Below are 27,890 nucleotides of genomic sequence, written 5' to 3'. Positions count from 1 at the left end.
AATGTATCGGTAATATGAAATGGTAATGCGAGTAATAATAAAAGTGATATTAGCAGTTGGAGTCAGCAGGGCCATGGTAGGAGGAAGGACCAGGGTCCAGATGAAACCATGCTCCATGGAAACCTGTGAGGAGAGAAAGCACAAGGACTCCGAGGAAGAGACAAAGTCAGTACTGTGCATTAATGGCATCGGTAATAGGGTTAATAATGAAGATCGTAGTAGGTGTCAGCAGGGCCATGGATGGTTGAAGGACCAGTGTCCAGATAAAACTGGGGTCATGGGAACCTGTGAGGCGAGAAAGCACAAATACTCCGGGGAAGAAGTAAAGTTAGTAATGAGCATTAATGGGACATCAATGCATACAGACAGAGGTGAAGAAGAGGAGGAGAGAGGTGCTCAGTGTATCCTAAGGAAGTCCCCCTGTAGTTTTTGCCTATACCAGTTTGTCTAAGGGCTGGTCCAAGGCAAGCCAGAGCCAGCCCTAACTATAAGCACTATCAAAGAGGAAAGTCTTAAGCCTACTCTTTCATGTGGTGAGTGTGTCTGCCCCCCGGACTAAAACGGGAAGCTGGTTCCACAAAAGAGGAGCTTGATAACTGAAGGCTCTGGCTCTCATCCTACTTTTTAAGACTCTAGGAACCACAAATAACCCTGAATTAATGGAGCGCAGCTCTCTAGTAGGGCAGTATGGTACTATAAGCTCTTTAAGATATGATGGTGCCTGACCAATTCGGGCTTTGTAGGTAAGTAAAAGGATTTTAAATTCTATTCTAGATTTTACAGGGAGCCAGTGCAGAGAAGCTAATACAGGAGTAATATGATCTCTTTTCTTAGTTCTTGTTAGTACACGAGCTGCAGCATTCTGGATCAACTGGAGAGATTTATTAGAGCAGCCTGAAAATAAGGAATTGCAGTAATCTAGTCTAGAGGTAACAAATGCATGAACTAATTTCTCTGCATCGCTTTGAGACAGGATGTGCCTGATTTTTGAAATGTTACGTAGGTGGAAAAAGGCAGTCCTAGAAATTAGTTTGATCTGAGAGTTAAAAGACAAATCCTGATCAAAGGTAACTCCAAGATTCTTTACGGTGCTGCTGGATGCCAGCGCAATGCCATCCAGAGAAACTATATCATTAGATAACTGATTTCGGAGGTGCTCTGGGCCCAGTAGAATAACTTCAGTTTTGTCTGAGTTTAACATCAGGAAGTTGCAGGTCATCCAGGTTTTTATGTCCTTAAGACATGCTTGCAGTTTAGCAAGCTGATTGGTTTCATCTGGTTTGATCGATATATATAATTGAGTATCATCTGCATAACAGTGAAAGTTTATAGAGTGTTTTCTGATAATATTGCCTAAAGGAAGCATATATAAGGTGAACAAGATTGGTCCAAGCACAGAACCTTGTGGAACTCCATAATTGACATCGGTCTTCATCGAGGCTTCATCGTTTACATAAACAAACTGAGATCGATCCGATAAATAGGATCCAAACCAGTTCAGTGCGGTTCCTTTGATGCCAATATAATGTTCTAGTCTCTGCAACAGAATGTAGTGGTCTATAGTGTCTAACGCAGCACTAAGGTCTGACAGGACAAGAACAGAGACTAGTCCTTTGTCTGATGCGATTAGAAGGTCATTAGTTATTTTTACCTGAGCTGTCTCTGTGCTATGATGCTTTCTAAATCCTGACTGAAAATCCTCAAATAAACTATTGTTACGTTGAAAGTCACACAACTGATTTGCAACTGCTTTCTCAAGGATCTTAGAGAGAAAGGGAAGGTTAGAGATCGGTCTGTAGTTGGCCAACACCTCTGGATCGAGAGTGGGCTTCTTAAGAAGAGGTTTAATTACAGCTACTTTGAAGGACTGTGGTACATGGCCTGTTAGTAAAGACAGGTTGATCATATCTAATAAAGTCGTGCTAATTAGTGGTAGCACTTCTTTAAAGTAGGAGAGACCTGGGGACACCTCACTCCGAGCCGGTCACCAACGACTGCAAAACTAATTGTAACAAATGTATATGCTGAGATTTAGCATGATCTATATTAATACATCATACTTTATAAAACATTTTTTTTATTTTTATTAACAATCTGAAGCTGCAAAGTAACTAAAGCTGTCAAATAAATAAAGTTGTGTAAATAATATGTACTTCTGAATTGTAGTGGAATAGAAATATACAGAAGCACAAGATGGATGTACGGTGCATGGATATGGATATACTCAAGTAAAAGTACCTCAGAAGTACAGTAGGCCTACTTGAGTAAATGTACTCATTCCACCACTAAAAGCCACTTACTGATTCCATCCATCACAGCACAATAGAACATTTTCTGAGGTCTCAATAACGGCACACCCATCATCATACTATCTCTGCCCATCTTTTGAATTATGAATGAATTTGGAAACAATGTGAAACTTAAGTTATTAATGAAAGTATAAAATGTTTTACCATCAATAATTATCTTTAATTATTTCTACCTCAGTAATGTCCCATCTTATGTGAAACATAAGACATAACAAAAACATAACAACCATGTTCCACTATGATCGCTACATGACATTGATGTTCATATATTACATGATTATATTTAAGAATGCATCTACCTCTGAACAGATAAACTAATAAGTGTATAAGTAAGTCTATCCTTCAGAAAACAAGTGTGTCTTAAGACGACACACATTATATTTCCAGGCTGTAGTTTGGTTCACCTCGTGTTTTTACGGGAGATGTTACTTTACATTTTGGCGTGAAAACCATGTAAACATGACTCAATAGAGGAGAGAGATTTCATCACACATGACCTCAAATCAACTTCCTTTATCACATATTCACCATCTGTTGCCTTCTCACTGCTGCTGTGAACGACGCAGGTAAAAACAGCCTCTGTTGATCATCTGCACACTCTAGTTCCCCATGAGAGGGTCGTCACACTGTCAACAAACGCCACCTATACGCGACCTCCGCGGAGGCCGATAAAAGTAGCAATATTACAGTTGTTAGAGGGCCTGTAATATTTTTACGAATTACTCTGGACGGACTGCTCTGGTCAGTAGGTGTTAGAAGACACTATAGCAAAACAATATACAAAAAGAGCAAAAATAAATGTAACTTAGAGAAGCCATAGGGATCTGTGGCTCTCCAAAGCAGGAGCCAGCTGTACACAGTGTTCTACACATTGTGCAGTTCGACACACAGTGCAGTTCGACACACACACACACACACACACACACACACACACACACACACACACACACACACACACACACACACACACACACACACACACACACACACACACGGCCAAGTATTGAACACAGACACCTATTGCAAAACGCACACACATGCATGACAACAGATGGCGGAACGATGAACCATGAATTATCTGTGACCAACTGTATTCGTTCCTCTTCTGGTGATGCCTGCGCTTAGCCAGGTATACACATACAGTTCCTCTTTTGATGTTTCATGCGTTTTAGCCACAAACACATACAGACAAAGGTAACCTTTTATAACATATGACCTATATATTATTATTATTCTTGATATTTTACTACTTATTGCTTAGGGATAGGGCTCATAAAGGTAGCAGTCAAATAACCTTGCCAAAGAGTACATATATTTGAAAGTTTACTCTGTTATATAATCACTAAAGTCAGAATAGACGGAAGGGGGTCAGATAAGGTCCTGACCAGAGCAATAGCCTGTCCAGGCGGAGTTCAGTGCTCCGAGCTGTCTCACAAGACAGACAGGAGAGGGCTGGACTTCCTCTGCCTCTTGCTCAGCTGATGATAAATACCTTCGATTTTAGAAGATCAGGGCAGAAGAAGGGGGAGCGGCAGGTCGTAACCTGTGTTCAATTTAAAATTAATTTAACCAATCTCCGGACTTTTTGGCAATACACTTTGCTCACTGGTTTAGGTTTTATTCTTTTTCTGGTGTTGCAAACTTGTTGTCAATAGACCACTTTTTCTCTGAATTGGAATCCAAATAAATATACTTTGAATTGAATTAAATAAACAAGTGAAAACGTAACTATTTGCTACATTTTTCCATCCCGGACGGGACATCGAAACCAAGAGAGAGGGGTCTCCTCTAGGGGGAGATCGTTCAGCCCCTGCGGTAAGCTGCAGCACACACACACACACACACACACACACACACACACACACACACACACACACACACACACACACACGCGCACACACACACACACGCGCACACACACACACACACACACACACACACACACGCACACACACGCACACGCATTCTTAAAGTAGGAGAGACCTGGGGACACCTCACTCCGAGCCGGTCACCAACGACCGTGAGTTTGAAAGAGATTCAAACCTGTGGATCTCAGAGTAGGGATATAAAAATTATCCTTTTTAAACCAATCGCTATCCGAGCTTTATAACGTAGGTATAGAGAGTGGAGGGAAAATTAAATAAAAATCAAGAGAAAAAATTAAGATCCATGTTTTGCGGTCGAGAAAATGAAAACGAATGAACAACTGATCGTGTTGTTGTTCGTCATATATTACTGTTTGGTATAATTGACCCGTACAGGTTTCTCTCTTTAAAACTCTTTAGAACGTGCGGGAGCACCACACGCGACACAATGTATAAATACTCTGTTACAAGTAAAAGTCATGCATTCAAAAAAGTAGTCCTAATAGCATGAAAATATAGCTTATTTACTGAAAGAACTAAACGTAGTAGCTATTCATTGTGTTGAATGTCCCATTTCATTATAATGTATTTTATAATACTGGATTATCATAACTGATGGGTTTATGTGTAATTGTTACTAATGCAGCTGGTAAAGGCAAAACTAATTTTAACAAATGTATATGCTGAGATTTAGCATGATCTATATTAATACATCATATTTTATAAAAGTATTTTTTATTTTTTATTAACAATCTGAAGCTGCAAAGTAACTAAAGCTGTCAAATAAATAAAGTGGAGTAAAAAATATGTACTTCTGAATTGTAGTGGAATAGAAATATACAGAAGCACAAGATGGATGTACGGTGCATGGATATGGATATACTCAAGTAAAAGTACCTCAGAAGTACAGTAGGCCTACTTGAGTAAATGTCCTCATTCCACCACTAAAAGCCACTTACTGATTCCATCCATCACAGCACAATAGAACATTTTCTGAGGTCTCAATAACGGCACACCCATCATCACACTATCTCTGCCCATCTTTTGAAATATGAATGAATTTGGAAACAATGTGAAACTTAAGTTATTAATGAAAGTATAAAATGTTTTACCATCAAATAATTATCTTTAATTATTTCTACCTCAGTAATGTCCCATCTTATGTGAAGGAAACATAACAACCATGTTCCACTATGATCGCTACATGACATTGATGTTCATATATTACATGATTATATTTAAGAATGCATCTACCTCTGAACAGATAAATTAATAAGTATATAAGTAAGTCTATCCTTCAGAAAACAAGTGTGACTTAAGACGACACATATTATATTTCCAGGCTGTAGTTTGGTTCACCTCATGTTTTTACTGGGAGATATTACTTTACATTTTGGCGTGAAAACCATGTAAACATGACTCAATAGAGGAGAGAGATTTCATCACACATGACCTCAAATCAACTTCCTTTATCACATATTCACCATCTGATGCCTTCTCACTGCTGCTGTGAACGCCGCAGGTAAAAACAGCCTCTGTTGATCATCTGCACACTCTAGTTCCACATTCATCTACTGTCAGGCTCAATGTGTTTGCGTGCAACCCTTACATGGGACCTGACAGAAAATGCACTTTTCCAGAAGACTCTACACTTCCAAACACATCATAGCAGTACACACTCTAAATGTCACACAGCAGGGGCGGATCCACACGTTGTGAACATTCGGGGCTCAGTCATTTTTTTGTGACCTATTTACGGCAGCTTTGTGCACGCAAGCAAATTGAGATAATAGAACAACTAAAATCTATACATCTTTCAGGAGAAACATGATAGTTGCCAAGGAAACAATCATCCTGTAGAGTCTACATGCTGTATTGTATCTTCTTGTTCTCAAACGGTATTCATCATTCTCAAAGTCAAAAATTGTCTTATGTTACTATTTCTTAAATTCCATGACATACTTAATTAGGCTAGGAATTAAGCATTAATGATCTGGAACCTATTTTTGTTACACAGTTGGAGAACAATTCTTGCAGATTATCAAACATTATACACAGGGACTGGTTTTGCTTGATCTTTAATAAGATGTTACTAACAGAATAATGATTCTCCTGCTGGAGTAATAATTTACCCAGGATGTCACGATCAGGCTTTGCCTTCTGTGTTCTGTGGGTACTTCTCAAGTCTCTTAATTGTCGTTTCCTCGATCCTCGCTTGAACCGGAAGTTGTTTCTGCGCCGCTATATTGACGGCCGTCCCAAAGCTCTAATGTAGCTTGGAGGAGCGAGGATCGAGGACGGAGGAGGGACCTCTGAGGAGCCATGAGCGAGGAACCACAAGAACAGACTTCCAGGAAGTCTTTTAACGGCCGACACCCCCCCCCCCCCATTGTTCATCAGTTATGTGATTGGACGCTGCAGCCGATCGGACTGACTGACTGCAGTTTCATACCAGAGTGAAGACGGATCACAGAATAAACTCTAGTTTATATTTGATTAGGTTTCTGATTCAACATCTGGTTTAAATAAATGTGCATTGTAGTCTGAACAACAAAACGACCACAAACAACTTTCTTCATTTATTAGAAAGATTTGTGTTTTCATGATCTGATATTTCCCTCAATAACTTTAATTATGGAAACAATTAAAGTCAGAGAGAGCTGGAGAGACGAAACACTTTTTACATCATTCCTGAGTGTTTGATGAGTTTTATCATTTAAGAGAAACAATAATCATATTCTGGGTTATTTAATAATGACGCCACAGTCACAATTTCAAAACGTAGACGCAAATAATTCATAAATAAGACGATCGCATTCCGCTGGTAGAAATGGATCCTGTGCTTATAAACAGAACACAGGACAGTTTGTTAACAGACTACAGAGAGAAACACCTCTACAGTGGTGATAACTGTGTGTCTTTATTAGTTATTAGTATTATTAGTTCCTATTATTAAGTACAGTGATCATGTGAACAGACACAATGTCACAATCAGGCTTTGCCTTGGGTGTTTTGTGTGTAGTTTTCTGTAGCTCCTCACTTCCTTCACCTGTCCCTAATTAGTTCATTCAGTGCACCTGCCAATCACCCTCTCCCTCATCAGCACAACTCTCCTCACCTGTTCTAGTCACTATTTAAACCCCTGTCTTTCACTCACTCACTGCCAGATCATTGTTTGTTTTCTACCTACCCGCCCGTTTTGCTCGTCCTGTTCCCGGTTTTTCAGCCTGCCTGTTCTGCCTTGTCCAGCCGGATTTCCCCCCTCGTTTCGTGTCCTTGGATTCCCTGTGTGTTTTTGGTTTGTCATTAAACCCTTTTTCTCTTCACCTGACTGTCTGCATTTGAGTCCTCATTATGTCCCGTGACACACAAACTTATCAAAAGTCTCTCCAGCTGTTAAAGCCGACTGACAGCTGATCCAGCTGTGATCAGCTGATCCTCCGTCATCAGAAACAGACGTCGCTTCACGTGACGCAACTGAGGAAAGGTCGTCTCATGTATCTTAAAACATATTTCCTCGTTCCTCTCTCCTTGCATGGTTTCCTCCATGCATCCCTGGTGGGAGGGACTAAGACGCAAGGAAAGGACGCAAGTGAGGGAAACGGGGATGCAATTAAGAGACTTGAGAAGCACCCTACGTGTGTCTTTCTGTATCCTCACTCTACCTGTCAGCCACTCCCTCAGCACCAGTCTAACTCCCTTCACCTGCCCCTGATCACTAATCAAGCACTCCCTCATCAACACAACTCTCCTCACCTGTTCTAGCCACTATTTAAACCTCTGGCTCTCAGTCACTCACTGCCAGATCATTGTGTTCTACTGGCACGTTTTGCTCGTTCTGTTCCCGATTTCCCCGTCTGCTTGCCTTGTCTCGTTCATGCTGGACTTTCCCCCTCGTCTCTTGTCTTGTGCTTGGACTCCCTGTTGTGTTATGATAACGATTCCTATTTGTGTTTAATAAACACCTGCTTCACGATACTCTGCCTGGTTTGCGTTTGAGTTCTCTACCACACCCTGTGACACAGGATGCTTCTGCAAAAAGCAGCACATGAAACGCCGGGTTGCCGACTCGCTTTGAGATAAACTGCCAGGAATAGAGATCCTGCTGCGTGTGTCCAGGGGTGCAGGTGTTGGTGCGTCTCTGACTCCCACAGCAGGGCAGAGAGTCTTTCAGGCTCCTCTAGCATGCAGAATAACTATTACATGCTAACTGTCCATGTGTCATGAAATCAAGATTTAGGATGATGTATTTTAAATATAAACACTAATGTGACCTCTTTGGCTCAGGATGCGTTGGGTGTGTGTGTTGGGCCTCTTGTTGGTCCTACTGCATCTGTCTACCTCCCTGCTGCTGGGAGCCTTCAACATCCAGACATTTGGAGACAAGAAATCCAAAGACGTGACTCTCATGAATTACATCAGCGAGGTCTGAAAATGTTTTTTTGTTTTTTGCATCCAATATTCCTTTTTTCTAAGACTGTATCTCATCGATATAAAGAGGATATATTTTGAACAGCGCTGAGTAACGTTAAAATACCACAAGGTTTACTGACTTTGGTCTTTGTTAGTATTTGATAACAGCAAAGATTAAATAAATGAAACAAGTTATATGGGGGCAAGTGATTTAAAAAAAAAAAACATTAACGTTGAACCCTGTTATGACCAGTGAAGCTTTTAAGTGAGGAATTAGTGAAGTACCCCTTTATTACCTAGAACAATAACCATCGCAGATTATTTAATTTGACTGGAAAAGGAGATGTTATGTTGGTTCACCTCTTTTAGTTCTGTTTCTCTTTGTTTCAGGAGAACTCTACTTGAATGGAATGAAACTAAACAGACCACTAATATAATAAGACGGCACTGCCGCAAGAACTCTAATCAGATATGTGTTGTTTTCTGTTTCTCAGATTGTCTGTCGCTACGACATCATTCTGATCCAGGAGGTCAGAGACCCGGATCTGGAAGTGACCAAAAGACTCATGACGGCCGTCAAGAAGTTAGACTAACCACACACCTTATATAGTGCTTATATTACTACACACAGAATATAGTGACCTTCTGTAGAAGTTAAGTTGGACGGCTCATGAACTCACATTATGATTTGAGACAAACTAAATGATGCTCTACATCTGTGTGTGTTTGTGTGTGTTTACGCAGAGAGTGTCCTAAGTTGGTGTACAAGTACATCTACAGCGACCCTCTGGGTGCTGGTTCACACAAGGAGAGATATCTCTTCCTCTACAGGTAAACAGAGAGAGGCAAAAACAACCGATCCTCTGCAGGAATCCTCCGTTGAGACCCCACATCAGTGACCAGAAAACAAACTATTTCTCTTTTAAAGTTATACTTCAGATCTGCACAGTGTCTTTGTCCTTATTGTCAGCGATTAGTGCCAGAAAACTACTCATGTAAAAGTAGCCAACATTACAATTCAAATACTCAACTACAAGCATTCAACATCGAATACATAAGTATTATCAGAAAAACATAAAGTATCACAAGTATAACCACATAATGCAGCAGACTGAGCCCTGTCAGAGTAATAGATTACAATGCTAGATTATTATTGTTAGCTGGTCTTGGTGGAGCCAATTTGAACTAATTGATATACTGTTGGGCAGTTTAATCTGTACCAATGCGTCATGTTACAATGTATGTTACATGTTTTGTATGTGAAAGCACAATCTGAAAAGTAACCTTAAGTAAAGTAACTGAAGTAAACCTTCATTGTAAATATTTGCCTCTGAGATGTAGTGGGGCGGACGTATTTAGTAACAGGAAATGGAAACACTCAAGTACAAGTAACTCAAATTGTACATGTGTATAGCGTCCAAAACTTGCAGCAGAATGTAAACCTTAAATTGACACGTGTTTCTGGTCCTATGCACATAGCTCACACACTGCTCGTAGGTGAAAGAAAAAAAAGGTTTTATTGATCCAATTTCCCTCGTACAAGTTGGTGAAACAACTTCCTTTCTTCCTAAAAGTATCGCTGTTTATCTCGACACACTCAAAGAGTCCACAGATTAATCCACAGATTGTTCCACAACATAATCCACATAACACGGTTACTCCCCACCACTGGTTGTTATGAAAGATGGTTCAGTACAGATATTAGCAGATCAGAGTTTAAGGTAAATATGGGTGATCATGTGTCACATGCTGCGCTAGAAAACTCTACACTTTTGACAGCTTTTCGTGCCATCAAATGCAATTTCTCAACAAAGGCACTTAAAGGGCCAGTGTGCAGGATTTAGGAGCATCTAGTGGTGAGGTTGCAGATTCAAACCAACTCAACGCCTCTTCGCTCATCCCTCCTTTTACAAGGATGTCGGAAAACTATAGGCGCCTTCAGGTAACACAAAAAGCCAGCGTTTGGTTTGTCCATTCTGGGCTACTGTAGAAACACGGAGGACTCCGTGAAGAAGACACACTCTCTATGTAGCTATGAAAGACTCATTCTAAGCTAACAGAAACGCAACGATTCGTAGTTTCAGGTGATGAAAACATGCAACAAACATCACTCTGCCAATAGATCCCCCAAAATCCTACACACTGTTCCTTTTTGAATGCAAATTGCTTGCAGATGTGTTGTGAAAAATGTAAATACATTTGAAATTACCATATTATATAGAGTGTCATATAAAAAAACAGGATAGCCTATACAGCATACTATCTACTATATAAATAGCCCACTTTAAAAACACCAAACACATCATGAAATCTAATTTCTGCAAAGAATACTGGTGAATACAGAGTACGTTTTGGTCCAGCTGTATTTAGTAATACAGTCTTCCTTTGGTAATTATACGTAAATTTGTTCGGCAAAAACAGCAAACATGACACATCTGCACATTACCACATCCATTCACACATTCAGGACCGGTCAAGCTGCTCCCGAGTGGTCACAGGACCGATAAACGACGATGATAAACAACTTGTGAAAATGCTCCAGCAATGCTGTGAATAGCTGACTACAAGAAAGAGTTGATGAACTTTAACCGCTTTTTGAAGACTACTTCAAAAGCAATGTGTTTACAGGAAGTGAGAGATGTGGTTAAGGACTATCTTTCCTCTGCAGGGTGGGGATAGTGTCCGTGGGTAGATCCTACACCTACAAAGACCCTTCCGGTTTCTACACTCGCTTCAGCCGGCCGCCCTTCATCGCTGAGTTCTCCTCCACACAAACCGGTAGGCTCTGAAAGAGTGCGGCAAAGAACAGAGAGCGATAACTCTTCCTCACTGTAGGACGCCAGTGATGTAGATTGCCTCTCTCGTTAGGCGACCAACTGAGAACTAAACACCAGACGTGTGTGAGAGATTCTGAGGTCACGATCCGTTGGTCACCAAGGCCCCTTTAAAAAATGTTTTGTCTTCAGTAGAATTCTGACTGCCATACAGTATTTATGTCCGCCAAATAGGGCCGGCAACTCTGTGCTGTCACATTTAAAAGACAGTGAGCTCACTTTTTTCCATCCATCCATCCATTTTCCACCGCTTATCCGGGGTCGGGTCGCGGTGGCAGCAGGTCAAGCAGGCCGACCCAGACCTCACTCTCACCGGCAACATGTTCCAGCTCATTCTGGGGATCCCGAGGCATTCCCAGGCCAGCTGGGAGATGTAATCTCTCCAGCGTGTTCTGGGTCTTCCCCGGGGTCTCTTCCCAGTTGGACGTGCCTGGAAAACCTCCAGTGGGAGGCGTCCAGGAGGCATCCTAATTAGATGCCCGAACCACCTCAGCTGACTCCTTTCGACGCGAAGGAGTAGCGGCTCGACTCCAAGCTCCCTCCTGATGACCGAGCTCCTTACCCTATCTCTAAGGCTGAGCCCGGCCACCCTACGGAGGAAGCTCATTTCGGCCGCTTGTAGCCGCGACCTTGTCCTTTCGGTCACGACCCAGAGTTCGTGACCATAGGTGAGGGTAGGAACGTAGACCGAGTGGTAAATTGAGAGCTTTGCCTTCTGGCTCAGCTCCCTCTTCACCAAGACGGTCCGGTGCAGCGCCTGCTTTACTGCTGCAGCTGCACCGATCCGTCTGTCGATCTCCCGCTCCATCTTACCCTCACTCGTGAACAAGACCCCGAGATACTTAAACTCCTTCGCTTGAGGTAGGCACTCAGTCCCCACCTGGAGGGAGCAATCCACCGGTTTCCGGCAGAGCACCATGGCCTCAGATTTGGAGGTGCTAACTCTCATCCCCGCCGCTTCACACTCGGCTGCAAACCGTCCCAGTGAATGCTGGAGGCTAACAGGACCACATCATCTGCAAATAGCAGAGAGGCGGCGAAAGCCTTCTCCAAGTCCACAAAGCACATGTAGACTGGTTGGGCAAACTCCCAGAGCCCCTCCAGTAGTCTTGCGAGGGTAAAGAGCTGGTCCACTGTTCCACGGCCGGGACGGAATCCGCACTGCTCCTCTTGAATCTGAGGTTCGACAAGCGGTCGGAGCCTCCTTTCCAGCACCCTGGCATAAGCCTTCCCCGGGAGGCTGAGTAGTGTGATACCCCGGTAATTCGAGCACACTCTCCGGTCCCCCTTTTTGAAGATGGGAACCACCACCCCGGTCTGCCATTCCATGGGCACTGATCCCGACCCCCATGCGACATTGAAGAGGCGTGTCAGCCAGGACAGCCCAACTATGTCCAGCGCCTTCAGCATCTCAGGGCGGATCTCATCCACCCCCGGCGCCTTGCCACCACGGAGCTTTTTAACTACCTCAGCGACCTCTGCCAGGGATATGGGTGAGCCTCCCCCTAGGTCCTCAGGCGCTGCCTCCTCTGCAGAGGACATGTTGGTCGGGTTTAGGAGTTCCTCAAAGTGCTCTTTCCACCGCCCGACGATGTCCTCCGTCCGGGTTAGCAGTTCCCCCCCCCCTGCTGAGAACAGCCTGGGGTAAGCCCTGCTTTCCCTTCCTGAGCCGTCGGATGGTTTGCCAGAACCTCCTTGAGGCCAACCGAAAGTCCTTCTCCATGGCCTCCCCGAACTCCTCCCATGCCCGAGTTTTAGCATTCGCGACCACCGCAGCTGCAGCCCTTCTGGCCTGCCGATACCTGTCAGCTGCTTCAGGAGACCCCTGGGCCAACCAGGCCTTGAAGGTCTCCTTCTTCAGCTTGACGGCTTCCCTCACCTCCGGTGTCCACCACCGGGTTCTCGGGTTGCCGCCACGACAGGCACCGATGACCTTCCGGCCACAGCTCCTAGCGGCCGCATCCACAATAGAGGCTTTGAACATGGTCCACTCGGATTCCGTGTCCCCAACCTCCCTCGGGATGTGTGAGAAGTTCTTCCGGAGGTGGGAGTTAAAGACCTCCCGGACAGGTTCCTCCGCCAGACGTTCCCAGTTTACCCTCACTACACGTTTGGGTTTACCGGGTCTTTCCAACCGGTTCCCCTGCCATCTGATCCAACTCACCACCAGGTGGTGATCAGTTGACAGCTCTGCTCCTCTCTTCACCCGAGTGTCCAAGACATACGGCCGCAAATCAAATGATACGATTACAAAGTCGATCATTTATCTCCAGCCTAAGGTGTTCTGGTACCAGGTACACTTATGAGCCACCTTATGTTCGAACATAGTGTTCGTTATGGCCAAACCGTGGCAAGCACAGAAGTCCAATAACGAAACACCATTTGGGTTCAGATCGGGCAAGCCGTTCCTCCCAATCACCCCCCGCCAGGTTTCTCCGTCATTGCCAACGTGAGTGTTGAAGTCCCCCAGGAGAACTATGGAGTCGGTAGGCGGCGCCCTTTCCAGGACCCCTCCCACCGACTCCAAGAAGGCCGGATACTCTGAACTGCTGTTTGGTGCATAAGCACAAACCACAGTCAGAGCCTTGCTCCCCGCAACCCGTAGGCGCATGGAGGCGACCCTCTCGCTCTCCGGGGAGAACTCCAACACAGCGGCGCTCAGCCGGGGGCTCGTGAGTATCCCCACTCCCGCCCGGCGCCTCTCACCCTGGGCAACTCCGGAAAAGGACAAAGTCCAACCCCTCTCCAGGAGCTTGGTTCCAGAGCCAACGCTGTGTGTGGAGGTGAGTCCAACTATTTCTAGCTGGTATCGCTCCACCTCCTGCACCAGCTCCGGCTCTTTCCCCGCTAGCGAGGTGACGTTCCACGTCCCTAGAGCTAGTCTATGTCGCCGGCGATCGGCATGCCCGGGCCTCCCGCCCGACCTACCGCCCGGTCTGCATAGCACCCGACCCCGATGCGTGTCCCTGCGGGTGGTGGGTCCACAGGGTGGCTGCTCCATGGTGTTTATTCGGGCTGACCAGACGTGTGTGAGAGATTCTGAGGTCACGATCCGTTGGTCACCAAGGCCCCTTTAAAAAATGTTTTGTCTTCAGTAGAATTCTGACTGCCATACAGTATTTATGTCCGCCAAATAGGGCCGGCAACTCTGTGCTGCCACATTTAAAAGACAGTGAGCTCACTTTTTTGTATGAATCATGTCTGCCATATCCAAAACATCAACTTGTCTCTTGTCATCTCGCATTTCCCTCTTCGTTCACTCACTCCTTTCTCCTTCCTCTTGTTTTATAGCTGTGGGGAAGTTTGTTCTGATCCCCCAGCACACCTCTCCAGACAAGGCTGTGCTGCAAATCGATGCCCTCTATGACGTGGCGACTGATGTCAACACCCGCTTGAACACCAAAGTGAATGTTCTCCTCCAGAAAACACAATTCTTTTTTTTTAAAACTGGATGATTAATTTGTTAAAATATGAGATGGGGATGGTTGAAACTATGTATCCTCTCCCTGCAGAACATCGTGCTGCTGGGCGACTTCAACGCTGGCGGCACTTATGTAAAAGACTCCGACTGGAAGAAGATCCGCCTCTTCACGAACAAGAGTTTCCACTGGCTGATCACCAACGATCAGGAAACTGCAGTGAAAACCGGCTTCCCTTATGACAGGTGCACACACACACACACACACACACACACACACACACACACACACACACACAATCAGGTGTACACACTCTAAATTCCACTCCTCTTCCTGTATCTGCAGGATTGTGGTCACTGATGACATGATGAAGCGAGTGGTGACTGGCAGTGCTAAGGTCTACAACTTCATGAAGGCCTTTGGTCTCACCGAGCAGCAGGTAAAAACAACTTTAGCTTTAACTCTCTGTGATAGAATTCACATCAGTCAATTTACAAAAAGACCGGGTCTATTAAGAGCAGTTTAACACTTTCATGTTTTCACCATAGAAATAAATGGAGTAGAACGGACATAGAACTAGGCTATGGCTCGGTGCTACAGCGGGTCGTCCTTCAATCAGAGGATGGCTCCTGAAAGCTGTGCCTTCAGTGTATGTGTGGGATGAATGTCAGTTAGTCCTGAATGCTTAGTCCTGATGGACAGGTGGCATTTTGCATGGCTCCCCCTGCCATCAGAGTGTGAAAGGGTGTGAATGGGTGAATGACATGTAGTGTTAAAGCAAGTACATTTAACATTCACATTCAAATCACTCTCTCTCTCTCTCTCTCTCTCTCTCTTTCTCTCTCTCTCTCAGGCATTGGCTGTCAGCGACCATTTCCCTGTGGAGGTGACGCTGAAGTAAAAGGGTACCTGAATCATGAGTGCCAAAACCGTTGCAGAGACCTCCACGGTGAATTGGGATAATGATGACTCAGTGGGGGAACCCGCTGCAACCATGCAGCATTGAATTGACTAGACCAAAATAAAGAAATTATTTCTGCTATTCTGTTTTATTGTCATTTCTTTCAATGTTTGAAGCAGCACAAACAAAAGTCCATTCACCTTTATTGTATCAAGTAGCAGCAACATTTTCAGAGGTATGTATCGAAAACGTTGCACAAAAAACTAAAGCTATCCGCATGTCATGACGCCAGCAGTAGTAGCAGTACGTCTGTCTCTGTTGCCTTGAAACCGAAAGAGACTTTATGAGGATCATTTTTAAAGATAAAAATGAAAGTGACGATGTGATTTTTAACAGCTTCATTTCATTCCTTAATCACACGAATCAATCCTCTGACAACAAAAACCATCATTGCTTCAGATATTTCAGGCTAAATGTAGATAAAACTGTTAGATCACAAAGGCATCGCCCACTGTGGGCTGTTCAAATGCACCCAGGGTTACTTTCATTAGTTATGGTTCATGAAGGTACAGCAAGGCTAGGCACTCGGTGGAGACCGGCCTGTGGCAATAACTGACTGTTCACTAAAGCCCTCCCCCGAAGAGCAATTGTCCAATCAACGCTTAGCAACCTTAACTGGGCACAGCAGGTCTGTGAAGCTTTGGCTAACTAGCATACTGAATATTTCACAAAATATGGTTTGATGGTAAATTGTAACGGATTGATGTTACTTTAAATAAAGTATTTAGAAATTTGGACAGAAAACATTTATGTCACTGAATCACTGGTGTCTGTCAAGGTTCAAGGTTAAGTTATTGTCATTGTCCAACACAGGGTTAGCAACAGAATGCAGTTGTTCCTTTCTGCTACATGAGTGAAACAAACAAACTACTTATTATAGTGAGTGTTCCACCAGCTTGCTGGTTGAACAGTGAAGGTGAGCTGCTGCAGGGGGCTGTACTCAACCATCTTAGCACAATTGACACAAATGAACATATGACACCGAATGCGTTTTTCAACTGAGTGCATCATTCTATTAGTTTCCCCTCTCTCCTCTAGCCCCTTCTCTTTTTAAGCATCTCCATATACATGCCCAGCGACTTCTGAATGGAGTCTTTGGTGATGAAGTTGACAAAGTGTTTGATGTCGGCGTCTCTGTTGGACGTTAGCTTGTCGATGGTTGGCTTCCTCATCATGGACTTGGTGATCGCTCTGGCGTGGTCTGTGAAGTGCACAGATCAACAATTGTTCTCCAACTGTCTTCATCATTTTTAAACACAACACATGGTGAGGAGGATTTATTTTCACTCCTGGCACCTAAAAAATGGCACAATGATCTTATGTTACTATTTTGAAGTTACATGCATACATACATGAGTGGGGTGAAATTTAGCGTAAAAAGCATTATTATTCTTGAAACCTATTTTTGTTAAACAGTTGGAGAACAATTAAATACAAAATAGGATGTGGGCTCTGCAGGATGACTGTTTCCTTGGGAATGATGGGCAGATTTTTAGGCCCTCTTTTTATCTCATAAGGCTTGTAAAATAATGTATATAGCTGCCATGAATGGTTTCCAATCCCTCCCCGGCCCCCCTTAGGTTTGGGCTGAGCCCTGGATGGCTCCGCCCCTGCTGTGGAGCCCTGCAAATGTTACCTATCAACACAGTGAGTTGGTGGTGAGTTGAATAATTCTAGAAACTAAATCAAATCGAAAGCATAAATTCTTTGAATTTCTATAATAAGACTGCCACATTGTAGCCGACACATTAAACCACTGTGAGAGCCAATTTTTCCGAACGTGTCTCCTTGACCTGAAAACCCCGATCCCCATCCGCAACACACCTCCTCTCTTCACCCCTCCCCTCCAGCCTGACCCGGTCACATGCACTGTGCAGGTAAATAAAAACCTCCCGAGAGAAGTTGCAGAGGAGCCTCCGGGGATTCACACAAGCAAAGCCTCTGTGCCCTGCTCACAACAGGCCTTCTCCTTCCCCACACGACTCACAGAAGCAGGTAAATATGCACCTCGGACTCTTCTTTCATGCAAAAATGTTTTTAATCAGAGTAACATGAATGAATTATGTAGTACAACAAAACTATAAACCTGTTTGTTGCAACGCATGTTTTCAGTTTATACTGTCCAAGCTCACATGATCCCATCCCAATGACATCACTATGACATCATGGGGGTCTTGTTCTCCTCCAGTGGCACTGAAGACATCATACAGCTGTTCCGAGAGGTATTTAAAGTAGTACTTCCCATGCAGGGCTCTACTATAAGGATTCTTTAAACCAATCATGACAGGGTGAGTGAACTTACCAAACTATAACAGGAAACTACAACCAAATGCCAGGACACTATATGACATACTATCATTGTCAAATGATTGGTGGAAATCAAATTCCACCAAACTCTGTCATGATTGATTGATGGCTTTTTGTGACATATTTTGACTATTTCATGAATGACTGTTAGCAATGAATTATTTCTGAATGCTTTGAAAGTTCTTTAAATACTTGGCTACCACAGTAACAAAAAATGTAATTTCAGACCCTGCTGTACAGAGCCCCTTGTGACAAATTTGTATAAACTAAATTAGATATATTCTGTACACAAGGTTTCCTTCAATGCAGGCCAATAAAAATGTAATTTAAACTCTTAAAATCATTTGAGGATTTCATAATTAAGTTATGTGGCAGTGTGCCGTTTCAGAATTCCTTTGTTTATTCAGTAATAAGAGAAAATGTAGCCTGGGACTTCATTGAACTGTGGGGAAAATAAATATAAATGTCCTGCTGAGAAGGAAAAACCAGAGAGTAAAGCTCTGGTGACTTGATGGTAGCTATTGTAGATTTAAAGGCGGTGCAGTCATTCATGAGCATGTAAACTTTATAAGGGAAAGAGTTACAGATTAGCTCCATTTAGGAGTTACCGACTACTAACCAGCACTTTGGTTTAATAAACGATGGTGTGCAAACATAACAGCTTTTAAGTCAATATGAAAAGGGTGCGTAACAGATGCAGATCAGACAACAGAGTCCAGCTCAACATGTTTATTCAGATTAAGAACAGATCAGAAACAGTCATTCAAATGTCACACAAGAGGAGATTTAGAGGTAATGAGGGCAAAGTCATCACCTTATAAATATCTATCCTTAAATGACATTTGAAAAACCCAGTGACACCACCAGAACTCATCAACTCCACAGGTCAAGCAGAGTAGATTTAAATTCACGCTCACTGGAGCAGAAGGGTGCGTTTAAAGCCTGTGTGCCACATCTTCCCTCCAGGCTCAACCCTGAGACTTTGCATATTTAGCTCTTTGCCCCCAGGGTGTGCTTGTCGAACAGGTACTCCGCCATCTTGTTTTTGTTGGCGTCCATGCGGGAGAGGTTGGAGATGTAGTCGCCCAGCTTCTTGATGGCCTCCACCTGCTCGTTCAGGTAGTGGGTCTCCAGGAAGTCGCACATCTGAGGAACGGAGACGAGAGAGAGAGATTACTACGCGTACAGACGAATGCTAGAGCACACGAGTTTGTGGTGTAGCCGGGACCGTCTTTGGCAGACCACGCGGCACTAATTCACACTTACATGAGGGTCGACGTTGTCAGAAGCCAGTTTGTGCAGGTCCAGCAGGGCCTGGTTGACGTTCTTCTCCAGCTGCAGGGCGCACTGCATGGCCTCCAGCCCGCTGCCCCACTCATCACGGTCTGGTTTCTACGGAGGGAAAAACATTCAATTATAGCAGACTGAACGGTCATGATAATAATTGGTGGTAAACGGGAGGGACCGAGTGTCCCACTGCTGCAGGTTAATCCCAGTTTATTTGTCCTAGACAGACAGGGTGCTGCAAGACACGTCTCAACGGGGCCAGTCCTCCAGTGTGTACCGACCTTCAGGTCCTGGAGGAAGATGCGTCCTCCCCTGTTGTTCTGGAAGGTCAGCAGCTTCTGGGCGTGCTCCCTCTCCTCGTCACTGTTCTCCTTGAAGAAATGGGCGAAGCCTTCGAGGGCCACATCGTCACGGGAGAAGTAAAAGGCCTGTAAACAAGGGACAAGAGGGGAGGAAGAGCGGAGGTTAGAACTGTGATTAGCAGACGTCACCATTATTTATATTATATAATAATAATAAAAAAAAAAAAAAAAAAAAAAAAAAAAGGTTGTGCCAAACAGTAGTTATGCAGCAAAGTAGTGGTCAGGCACTGTGAGGAATTTAAGTTTTTAAACTCCTAATTATGGAATTATGTTACAATGCATTTACTTTAGGAAGTTTTGACCAAGAGGTGTGTTGTAAGAGTGGGGGTTTGAGGAATGGGTTGTAAAGTGGCTGGGTGAGGTGTGAAGTTTAGGACAATGGGTCAAGGGAGGGGCTTATTGGACTTCAGCCAATCAGTGAGGTGATCGATGAGCTAAGAGATGTAACTTTGGAGGGACAAAGGATCTTGAGGGGGGAGGGTGGGGAGAGAGAGAGTCAGACCTCCTCCGTTTGTTTTGTTATTAATAATGTGATTCGGTTTGTATCCGTTTTTATGCTTCTTGGCTAATAAATCTATTTGAGTTTGACTTAAACCTGCTGTTGTGTTTTGGAGGCGATTGAGAGCACATGGCTGCAGGGAGGGGGGAGGGGGGAGGGGGGGGGGGGGGGGAGGGATTTCTCCCAGTGTCCAAAAGTTATGGACCTAACAGCACATGAGTCATGATTTTGAAGAGTCTAGTCGGTTTGGACACAGACCAGCGTCATGTTTGAAGAAGTTAAAAAATCAAAAACAAAAAACAGCACAAACATGACTCAGCGTGTTTGACTCAATGTGGCGAGTGGGGGATAAAACACTGCTCATCTGGCAACCATCAGATAAACAAGTGAGAGATGCAGAGAAACAGTGCTGTCATACTGCATTACTTATAAAACACAATCAATTTCATGACAATTGTATTTTATATTTATTCTTTTATATCAAGACATACAATAGATGCAGATACTTAGCATACATTAATACATTAATACGAAGATACAATAAATTGAAGTGTTCTTCTCACCATGGAAGTGTAGGTGTAAGAGGCGAACAGCTCCATGTTGACCATCCGGTTGACGGCGGCCTCGCAGTCGCGGTGGTAGTTCTGACGGACCTGAGACTCCATTGTAGCTGGCGTTTCTTGCGGGTTTCTTCTCTTGTTTTCTTAGCAAAACGGTACAAAAAATAGCTTAACGGCGACTTTCTCGGTAGTGTTCAAGTAATAAAGGTTTGTCGTGTCCGGAATGCAGAGTAGAAGAAGTAGTACGCGGGACAAAGGAAGAAGTTCCGTTCAAACACTGTTGAAGCAAGAACTCCTTGTGGTTTCTCTCCCTGGTGTGAATGGTAAACGTCTCGCTCCGCGGTTTTATACCCTTGCCAGAGCTCGTGACACACGTTACGTCACTCACGCATTTCCGCCAATCACTGAGCTCAGACAGCGGCAGAGCTGTGAGACGAGGGATGAGGTCGCATCCCCCTTCCTCATTCGGGGAAAAACAGGTTTTTCATATTCCATTGATTTATTCACACGTGCAATGACGAAGCACTTTTTGTTATTATCTCAAAAGACAATGAACTGAATTATATTTGAATGTAAATTCAAAGACTGAATAGGCTGAGTGTGCAATTTATGTGTGCAAAGGTGGGTTGTGGAGTTATCATTTTCCCTTTATACAAACAGCATAAAGATATAAAACTGTACATTTAGATTTAGAAAACTGAATACTCCTACATATAGACACAAACCCTCTACTGTTGTATAAACTACAATACATCAGGACATATTTAAATACAAATAGAAAACTGTTTCTGGTCTCAAAATCGTTGAATGCAAGTACTTGCAACTGCAAATGATAAACATCAGAATAACTTCCAATCCTCTGTTTAATAGTGCTCTTGACATTTTTATGATTTTGTTAACAGAGATTATATACTGAGTTCTGGCCTTGCCTTCTCTCTATAAAGCGACCCAGCACTGGATTGTTAACCAATACTCCCAATAAGGCATCTATAGACCTTGCTTATCTATGTCGTTAACTTTGGCCCGATACAGCTGAACTTGTTTTATCTCGTTATACAACACGACATCTCAAAACTGCTGATTATGTGTTTTCCACCGAGGTGTTCTTCTTTTTTGTATTGCATTACTCAATACCACAGCACTGTTGTGAGACACGATAGAGTCTGAAAAGCCTGAAAGGTCTTAGCTTTAAAATAACATGGGGGAGCCAAGGAAATGCTGTACTTACATATTGTTTGTTATCGTTTTTGTTTTTAATGAAAGTCGTGCTTCTAAAAGCCTCAGTCCTGTTTCAATGCAACTTTTTCTTTATGCATGCTCATATCTGTTCAATGTGAGTCAGATAAGTGACATCAGGTCTCCCTAAAGAGTGCGGTTTGGATGATGGTGTTTAGTTAAACTGTGATTTGATCACTGTTTGGAACTGACTTTGAAATAGTCTACATGCTCTGTTATTTATCAGCCTCTGAAATACACACTGAGATTTTGGGTTGAGGTTTGTCCTCTTGTACACTTGAATATCATGCTTTTGTTAATAGCGCAAGAGATCATCTTTAATAAAGTGATACAGCACTTTCAGCCAATAGCTTTCCACTTGTATAGTGCCAGGTGGACGTCAAGGGTCACAACAATTATTTCATTTCTAAACTGCTGATTTAATGCTGCTGGTGAAGATCACTTGTGAAGATTTTTTCTTTTTCTTTAACTAGTATAAAATTGTGGTAGTTATGTATCAGCTAAAACTACAGTAAGAATGTTTGCAGTGCTGGCCAACGAGAGGGCGAACGTGTAATCATGTCGGGTCTTAAGAGTTGCTTCCTTTAGGCCTCTCGTCTCATCTGGCACACAGTAAGTATGGCGCCATGAGGGCTAGCGTACCACTAACAGAAACACTTACAGGTGCAAGTCAGCGATTCTAATCCAATTTTTGTCAACTCCAGTGAGTATCTCCTCACGGTCCGCTGAGCTGTTCGGGGGGTTCATGCCTGTGCACCGGACAGGTGAAAGGTCACGGCGAGAGAAAGGCTTGTGGGAGCATGAGGGACGGTAAAAATGAATTAGTATTGAAATTTGAGTGTTGAGTTCAAAATATAAATAATCTGTCTCCAGTGTTTTTTTATTTTTATTTGACAGAAATTCAACAAAACACATTGCATGTTGCGACATGTTCGCTTTTCAATATATTCGTCCCATCATTGCTGGTAGTTAGCATAGCATCCAGGCTAGTTAACATAACTGCTACATTCCAGCTGTCTCTGTTTACATTTTTTATTTTTAAAGATGACGTAATCACGTAACACATTCCAGACTTTTATGAGGAGTGGCACCATAGTTTCCAGCCAGGTGTTAATCTTGATGAGAGTGTAGTGTGGTTGGTTTGGCCGCAGTGCAAAGGGCCACACTTTGATTTGAAAAACGACACGCTCTCTGAAGATGCATTCATTTTTCAAGAAACACCTCGACTACTTCGCCCTCATCCCATCTCGTCTAAGCCAGATTCTTTACATTGTAGTATTCAGGAGGCCTTCGTTCTAGGAACTTCCAGGATCGCTCATGTGGTTTGTTGTTGGCTTCAGAAGCAGATGACTCAGCTCTTTTCACAGAAGTTACATCACTCTTGTATACAGGATCTCAACCTGCATGGCATGCATCGTTGAACTGTGGGTGAAAAAAATAAAAATGTCCAAGCCCGAGCTCATATGATCCTAATGACATCATGGGGGTCTTGTTCTCCTCCAGTGGAACTGAAGACATCATACAGCTGTTCTGAGAGGTATTTAAAGTAATACTTCCCATGCAGGGCTCTACTATAAGGATTCTTTAAACCAATCATGACTGGGTGAGTGAACTTATCAAAATATAACAGGAAAATACAACCAAATGCCAGGACACTATACAACATACTGTCATTGTCAAATGATTGGTGGAAATCAAATTCCACCAATCCGTCATGATTGATTGATGGCTTTTTGTGACATATTTATGACATACTTTGACCATTTCATGAATGACACTCTTAGCAATGAATCATTTCTGAATGCTTTCAAAGTTCTCTTTAAATACTTGGCTGCCACAGTAAAAAAATAATGTAATTTCAGACCCTGCTGTACAGAGCCCCTTGTGGCAAATTTGTATAAACAAAATTAGATATATTCTGTACACAGTTTCCTTCCAACAATGCAGGGCAATAAAAACATGTAATTTAAACTCTTAAAATCATGAGGATTTCATAATTAAGTTATGTGGCAGTGTGCCGTTTCAGAATTCCTTTGTTTATTCAGTAAAAAAAAGAAAATGTAGCCTGGGAGGAATCAGGACTTTCACTTTGTTGAACTGTGGGGAAAATAAATATAAATGTCCTGCTGAGAAGGAAAAACCAGAGAGTAAAGCTCTGGTGACTTGATGGCAGTTCTTGTAGATTAAAGGCGGTGCAGTCATTCATGAGCATGTACACTTTATAAGGGAAAGAGTTACAGATTAGCTCCATTTAGGAGTTACCGACTACTAACCAGCACTTTGGTTTAATAAACGATGGTGTGTAAACATAACAGCTTTTAAGTCAATATGAAAAGGGTGCGTAACAGATGCAGATCAGACAACAGAGTCCAGCTCAACATGTTTATTCAGATTAAGAACAGATCAGAAACAGTCGTTCAAATGTCACACAAGAGGAGATTTAGAGGTAATGAGGGCAAAGTCACCACCTTATAAATATCTATCCTTAAATGACATTTAAAAAACCCAGTGACACCACCAGAACTCATCAACTCCACAGGTCAAGCAGATTAGATTTAAATTCACGCTCACTGGAGCAGAAGGGTGCGTTTAAAGCCTGTGTGCCACATCTTCCCTCCAGGCTCAACCCTGAGACTTTGCATATTTAGCTCTTTGCCCCCAGGGTGTGCTTGTCGAACAGGTACTCCGCCATCTTGTTTTTGTTGGCGTCCATGCGGGAGAGGTTGGAGATGTAGTCGCCCAGCTTCTTGATGGCCTCCACCTGCTCGTTCAGGTAGTGGGTCTCCAGGAAGTTGCACATCTGAGGAACGGAGACGAGAGAGAGAGAGAGAGATTACTACGCGTACAGACGAATGCTAGAGCACACGAGTTTGTGGTGTAGCCGGGACCGTCTTTGGCAGACCACGCGGCACTAATTCACACTTACATGAGGGTCTACGTTGTCAGAAGCCAGTTTGTGCAGGTCCAGCAGGGCCTGGTTGACGTTCTTCTCCAGCTGCAGGGCGCACTGCATGGCCTCCAGCCCGCTGCCCCACTCATCACGTTCTGGTTTCTACGGAGGGAAAAACATTCAATTATAGCAGACTGAACGGTCATGATAATAATTGGTGGTAAACGGGAGGGACAGAGTGTCCCACTGCTGCAGGTTAATCCCAGTTTATTTGTCCTAGACAGACAAGGTGCAGTAAGACACGTTTCAACGGGGCCAGTCCTCCAGTGTGCACCGACCTTCAGGTCCTGGAGGAAGATGCGTCCTCCCCTGTTGTTCTGGAAGGCCAGCAGCTTCTGGGCGTGCTCCCTCTCCTCGTCGCTGTTCTCCTTGAAGAAATGGGCGAAGCCTTCGAGGGCCACATCGTCACGGGAGAAGTAAAAGGCCTGTAAACAAGGGACAAGAGGGGAGGAAGAGCAGAGGTTAGAACTGTGATTAGCAGACGTCACCCATTATTTAAAAAAGAAAAAGGTTGTGACAAACTGTAGTTAGGCAACAAAGTAGTTGTCAGGCACACGAGTCATAGTTTTGAAAGGTCTAGTCCAGGGGTCGTCAACGTTTTTCAGGCCAAGGACCCCCCCCCCCCCCCCAACTGATAGAGAGATGGAGCAGGGACCCCCGACTATTTATATTGTGTTTTATATTAAATGGGCCTAGTACCATCTATATTGTACATTCAATACTAAGCTATTCGAATAATACACAGGTTCATATATTCATGTTTTTATTTTAAACATGTGCAAGGTACAGTGAGTAGGGTGGCCGTGCCACTGCCATTGATAAGCATACCTTGTCAGCTGATACCAATATCAACATTGTCAATTGCATGATAATCATGCATACAAGCTATTCAAAGTGATGTTTTTTTAAACATGAATGTGGAAACAAAAATGAGTGATGTCCCATTAGTGCCATGCATAAACATACCTGTTATCTTGCATACAATACTGAACTATTAAAATAATGGGCAGATTCATGTTTTGAAAAAAAAGAAAGAAAGTCTAATCAATCAAAAGTTTCGCGGACCCCCTGTTGAAGACCCCTGGTCTAGTCGGTTTGGACACAGACCAGCGTCACGTTTGAAGAAGTTAAAAAAACAGCATAAACATGACTCAGCATGTTTGACTCAATGTGGCGAGTGGGGGATAAAACACTCCTTATCTGGCAACCATCAGATAAACAAGTGAGAGATGCAGAGAAACAGTGCTGCCATACTGCATTACTTATAAAACACAATCAATTTAATGACAATTGTATTTTATATTTATTCTTTAACAGCCAATGTTTTTTTATATCAAGACATACAATAGATGCAGATACTTAGCATACATTAATACGAAGATACAATAAATTGAAGTGTTCTTCTCACCATGGAAGTGTAGGTGTAAGAGGCGAACAGCTCCATGTTGACCATCCGGTTGACGGCGGCCTCGCAGTCGCGGTGGTAGTTCTGACGGACCTGAGACTCCATTGTAGCTGGCGTTTCTTGCGGGTTTCTTCTCTTGTTTTCTTAGCAAAACGGTACAAAAAATAGCTTAACGGCGACTTTCTCGGTAGTGTTCAAGTAATAAAGGTTTGTCGTGTCCGGAATGCAGAGTAGAAGAAGTAGTACGCGGGACAAAGGAAGAAGTTCCGTTCAAACACTGTTGAAGCAAGAACTCCTTGTGGTTTCTCTCCCTGGTGTGAATGGTAAACGTCTCGCTCCGCGGTTTTATACCCTTGCCGGAGCTCGTGACACACGTTACGTCACTCCACGCATTTCCGCCAATCACTGAGCTCAGACAGCGGCAGAGCTGTGAGACGAGGGATGAGGTCGCATCCCCCTTCCTCATTCGGGGAAAAACAGGTTTTTCATATTCCATTGATTTATTCACACGTGCAATGACGAAGCACTTTTTGTTATTATCTCAAAAGACAATAAACTGAATTATATATGAATGTAAATTCAAAGACTGAATAGCTTGAGTGTGCAATTTATGTGTGCAAAGGTGGGTTGTGAAGTTATCATTTTCCCTTTATACAAACAGCATAAAGATATAAAACTGTACATTTAGATTTAGAAAACTGAATACTCCTACATATAGACACAAATCCTCTACTGTTGTATAAACTACAATACATCAGGACATATTTAAATACAAATAGAAAACTGTTTCTGGTCTCAAAATCGTTGAATGCAAGTACTTGCAACTGCAAATGATAAACATCAGAATAACTTCCAATCCTCTGTTTAATAGTGCTCTTGACTTTTTTATGAATTTTTTAACGGAGATTATATACTGAGTTCTGGCCTTGCCTTCTCTCTATAAAGCGACCCAGCATTGGATTGTTAAAAAAATTAAAATAAATACGTTGTTCACTATACATGCACGCGCAGAAGTACAATGTATGTACTACAAGGATCATTGTTAAAGATAAAGTACACGGCTAAAAACGAAAGTGATGATGTGATTTTTAACAGCTTCATTTCATTCCTTAATCACACGAATCAATCCTCTGACAACAAAAACCATCATTGCTTCAGATATTTCAGGCTAAATGTAGATAAAACTGTTAGATCACAAAGGCATCGCCCACTGTGGGCTGTTCAAATGCACCCAGGGTTACTTTCATTACTTATGGTTCATGAAGGTACAGCAAGGCTAGGGACTCGGTGGAGACCGGCCTGTGGCAATAACTGACTGTTCACTAAAGCCCTCCCCCGAAGAGCAACTGTCCAATCACCGCTTAGCAACCGTAACTGGGCACAGCAGGTCTGTGAAGCTTTGGCTAACTGGTAGACTGAATATTTCACAAAATATGGTTTGATGGTAAATTGGAACGGATTGATGTTACTTTAAATAAAGTAT

At 43.2% G+C, this 27,890-nt stretch overlaps 3 protein-coding genes across 3 annotated transcripts; 1 reads left to right on the top strand and 2 right to left on the bottom strand.

Moving 5' to 3' along the window:
- The first annotated feature begins 8,462 nt into the window (after positions 1-8,462).
- LOC142940665 (deoxyribonuclease-1-like) lies at positions 8,463-15,882 on the top strand. Its single transcript, XM_076083092.1, has 8 exons — positions 8,463-8,600; positions 9,082-9,170; positions 9,332-9,418; positions 11,256-11,365; positions 14,713-14,825; positions 14,934-15,085; positions 15,186-15,279; positions 15,694-15,882. Exons 1-8 carry the CDS (start codon positions 8,463-8,465, stop codon positions 15,739-15,741), a joined length of 831 nt encoding a protein of 276 aa, XP_075939207.1. The 3' UTR covers positions 15,742-15,882.
- A 2,940-nt stretch (positions 15,883-18,822) lies between these two features.
- Positions 18,823-19,904, bottom strand: LOC142940698 (ferritin, spleen middle subunit-like). Its single transcript, XM_076083094.1, has 3 exons — positions 19,677-19,904; positions 19,375-19,500; positions 18,823-19,254 (listed from the first exon to the last, which is right to left on the bottom strand). Exons 1-3 carry the CDS (start codon positions 19,887-19,889, stop codon positions 19,099-19,101), a joined length of 495 nt encoding a protein of 164 aa, XP_075939209.1. The 5' UTR covers positions 19,890-19,904; the 3' UTR covers positions 18,823-19,098.
- Positions 19,905-24,420: 4,516 nt separating this feature from the next.
- Positions 24,421-26,740, bottom strand: LOC142940681 (ferritin, spleen middle subunit-like). Its single transcript, XM_076083093.1, has 4 exons — positions 26,411-26,740; positions 25,281-25,427; positions 25,036-25,104; positions 24,421-24,807 (listed from the first exon to the last, which is right to left on the bottom strand). The coding sequence occupies exons 1-4, from the start codon at positions 26,510-26,512 to the stop codon at positions 24,697-24,699; spliced, it is 429 nt and encodes a 142-aa protein (XP_075939208.1). The 5' UTR covers positions 26,513-26,740; the 3' UTR covers positions 24,421-24,696.
- Positions 26,741-27,890: the final 1,150 nt, after the last annotated feature.

The sequence above is a fragment of the Anarhichas minor genome, unplaced genomic scaffold (genome assembly GCF_050575085.1).
Source record: "Anarhichas minor isolate MPS153535 unplaced genomic scaffold, ASM5057508v1 ptg000007l, whole genome shotgun sequence".
NCBI classification, from domain to species: Eukaryota; Metazoa; Chordata; class Actinopteri; order Perciformes; family Anarhichadidae; genus Anarhichas; species Anarhichas minor.
This window is presented reverse-complemented; position numbering and strand designations above follow the sequence as displayed.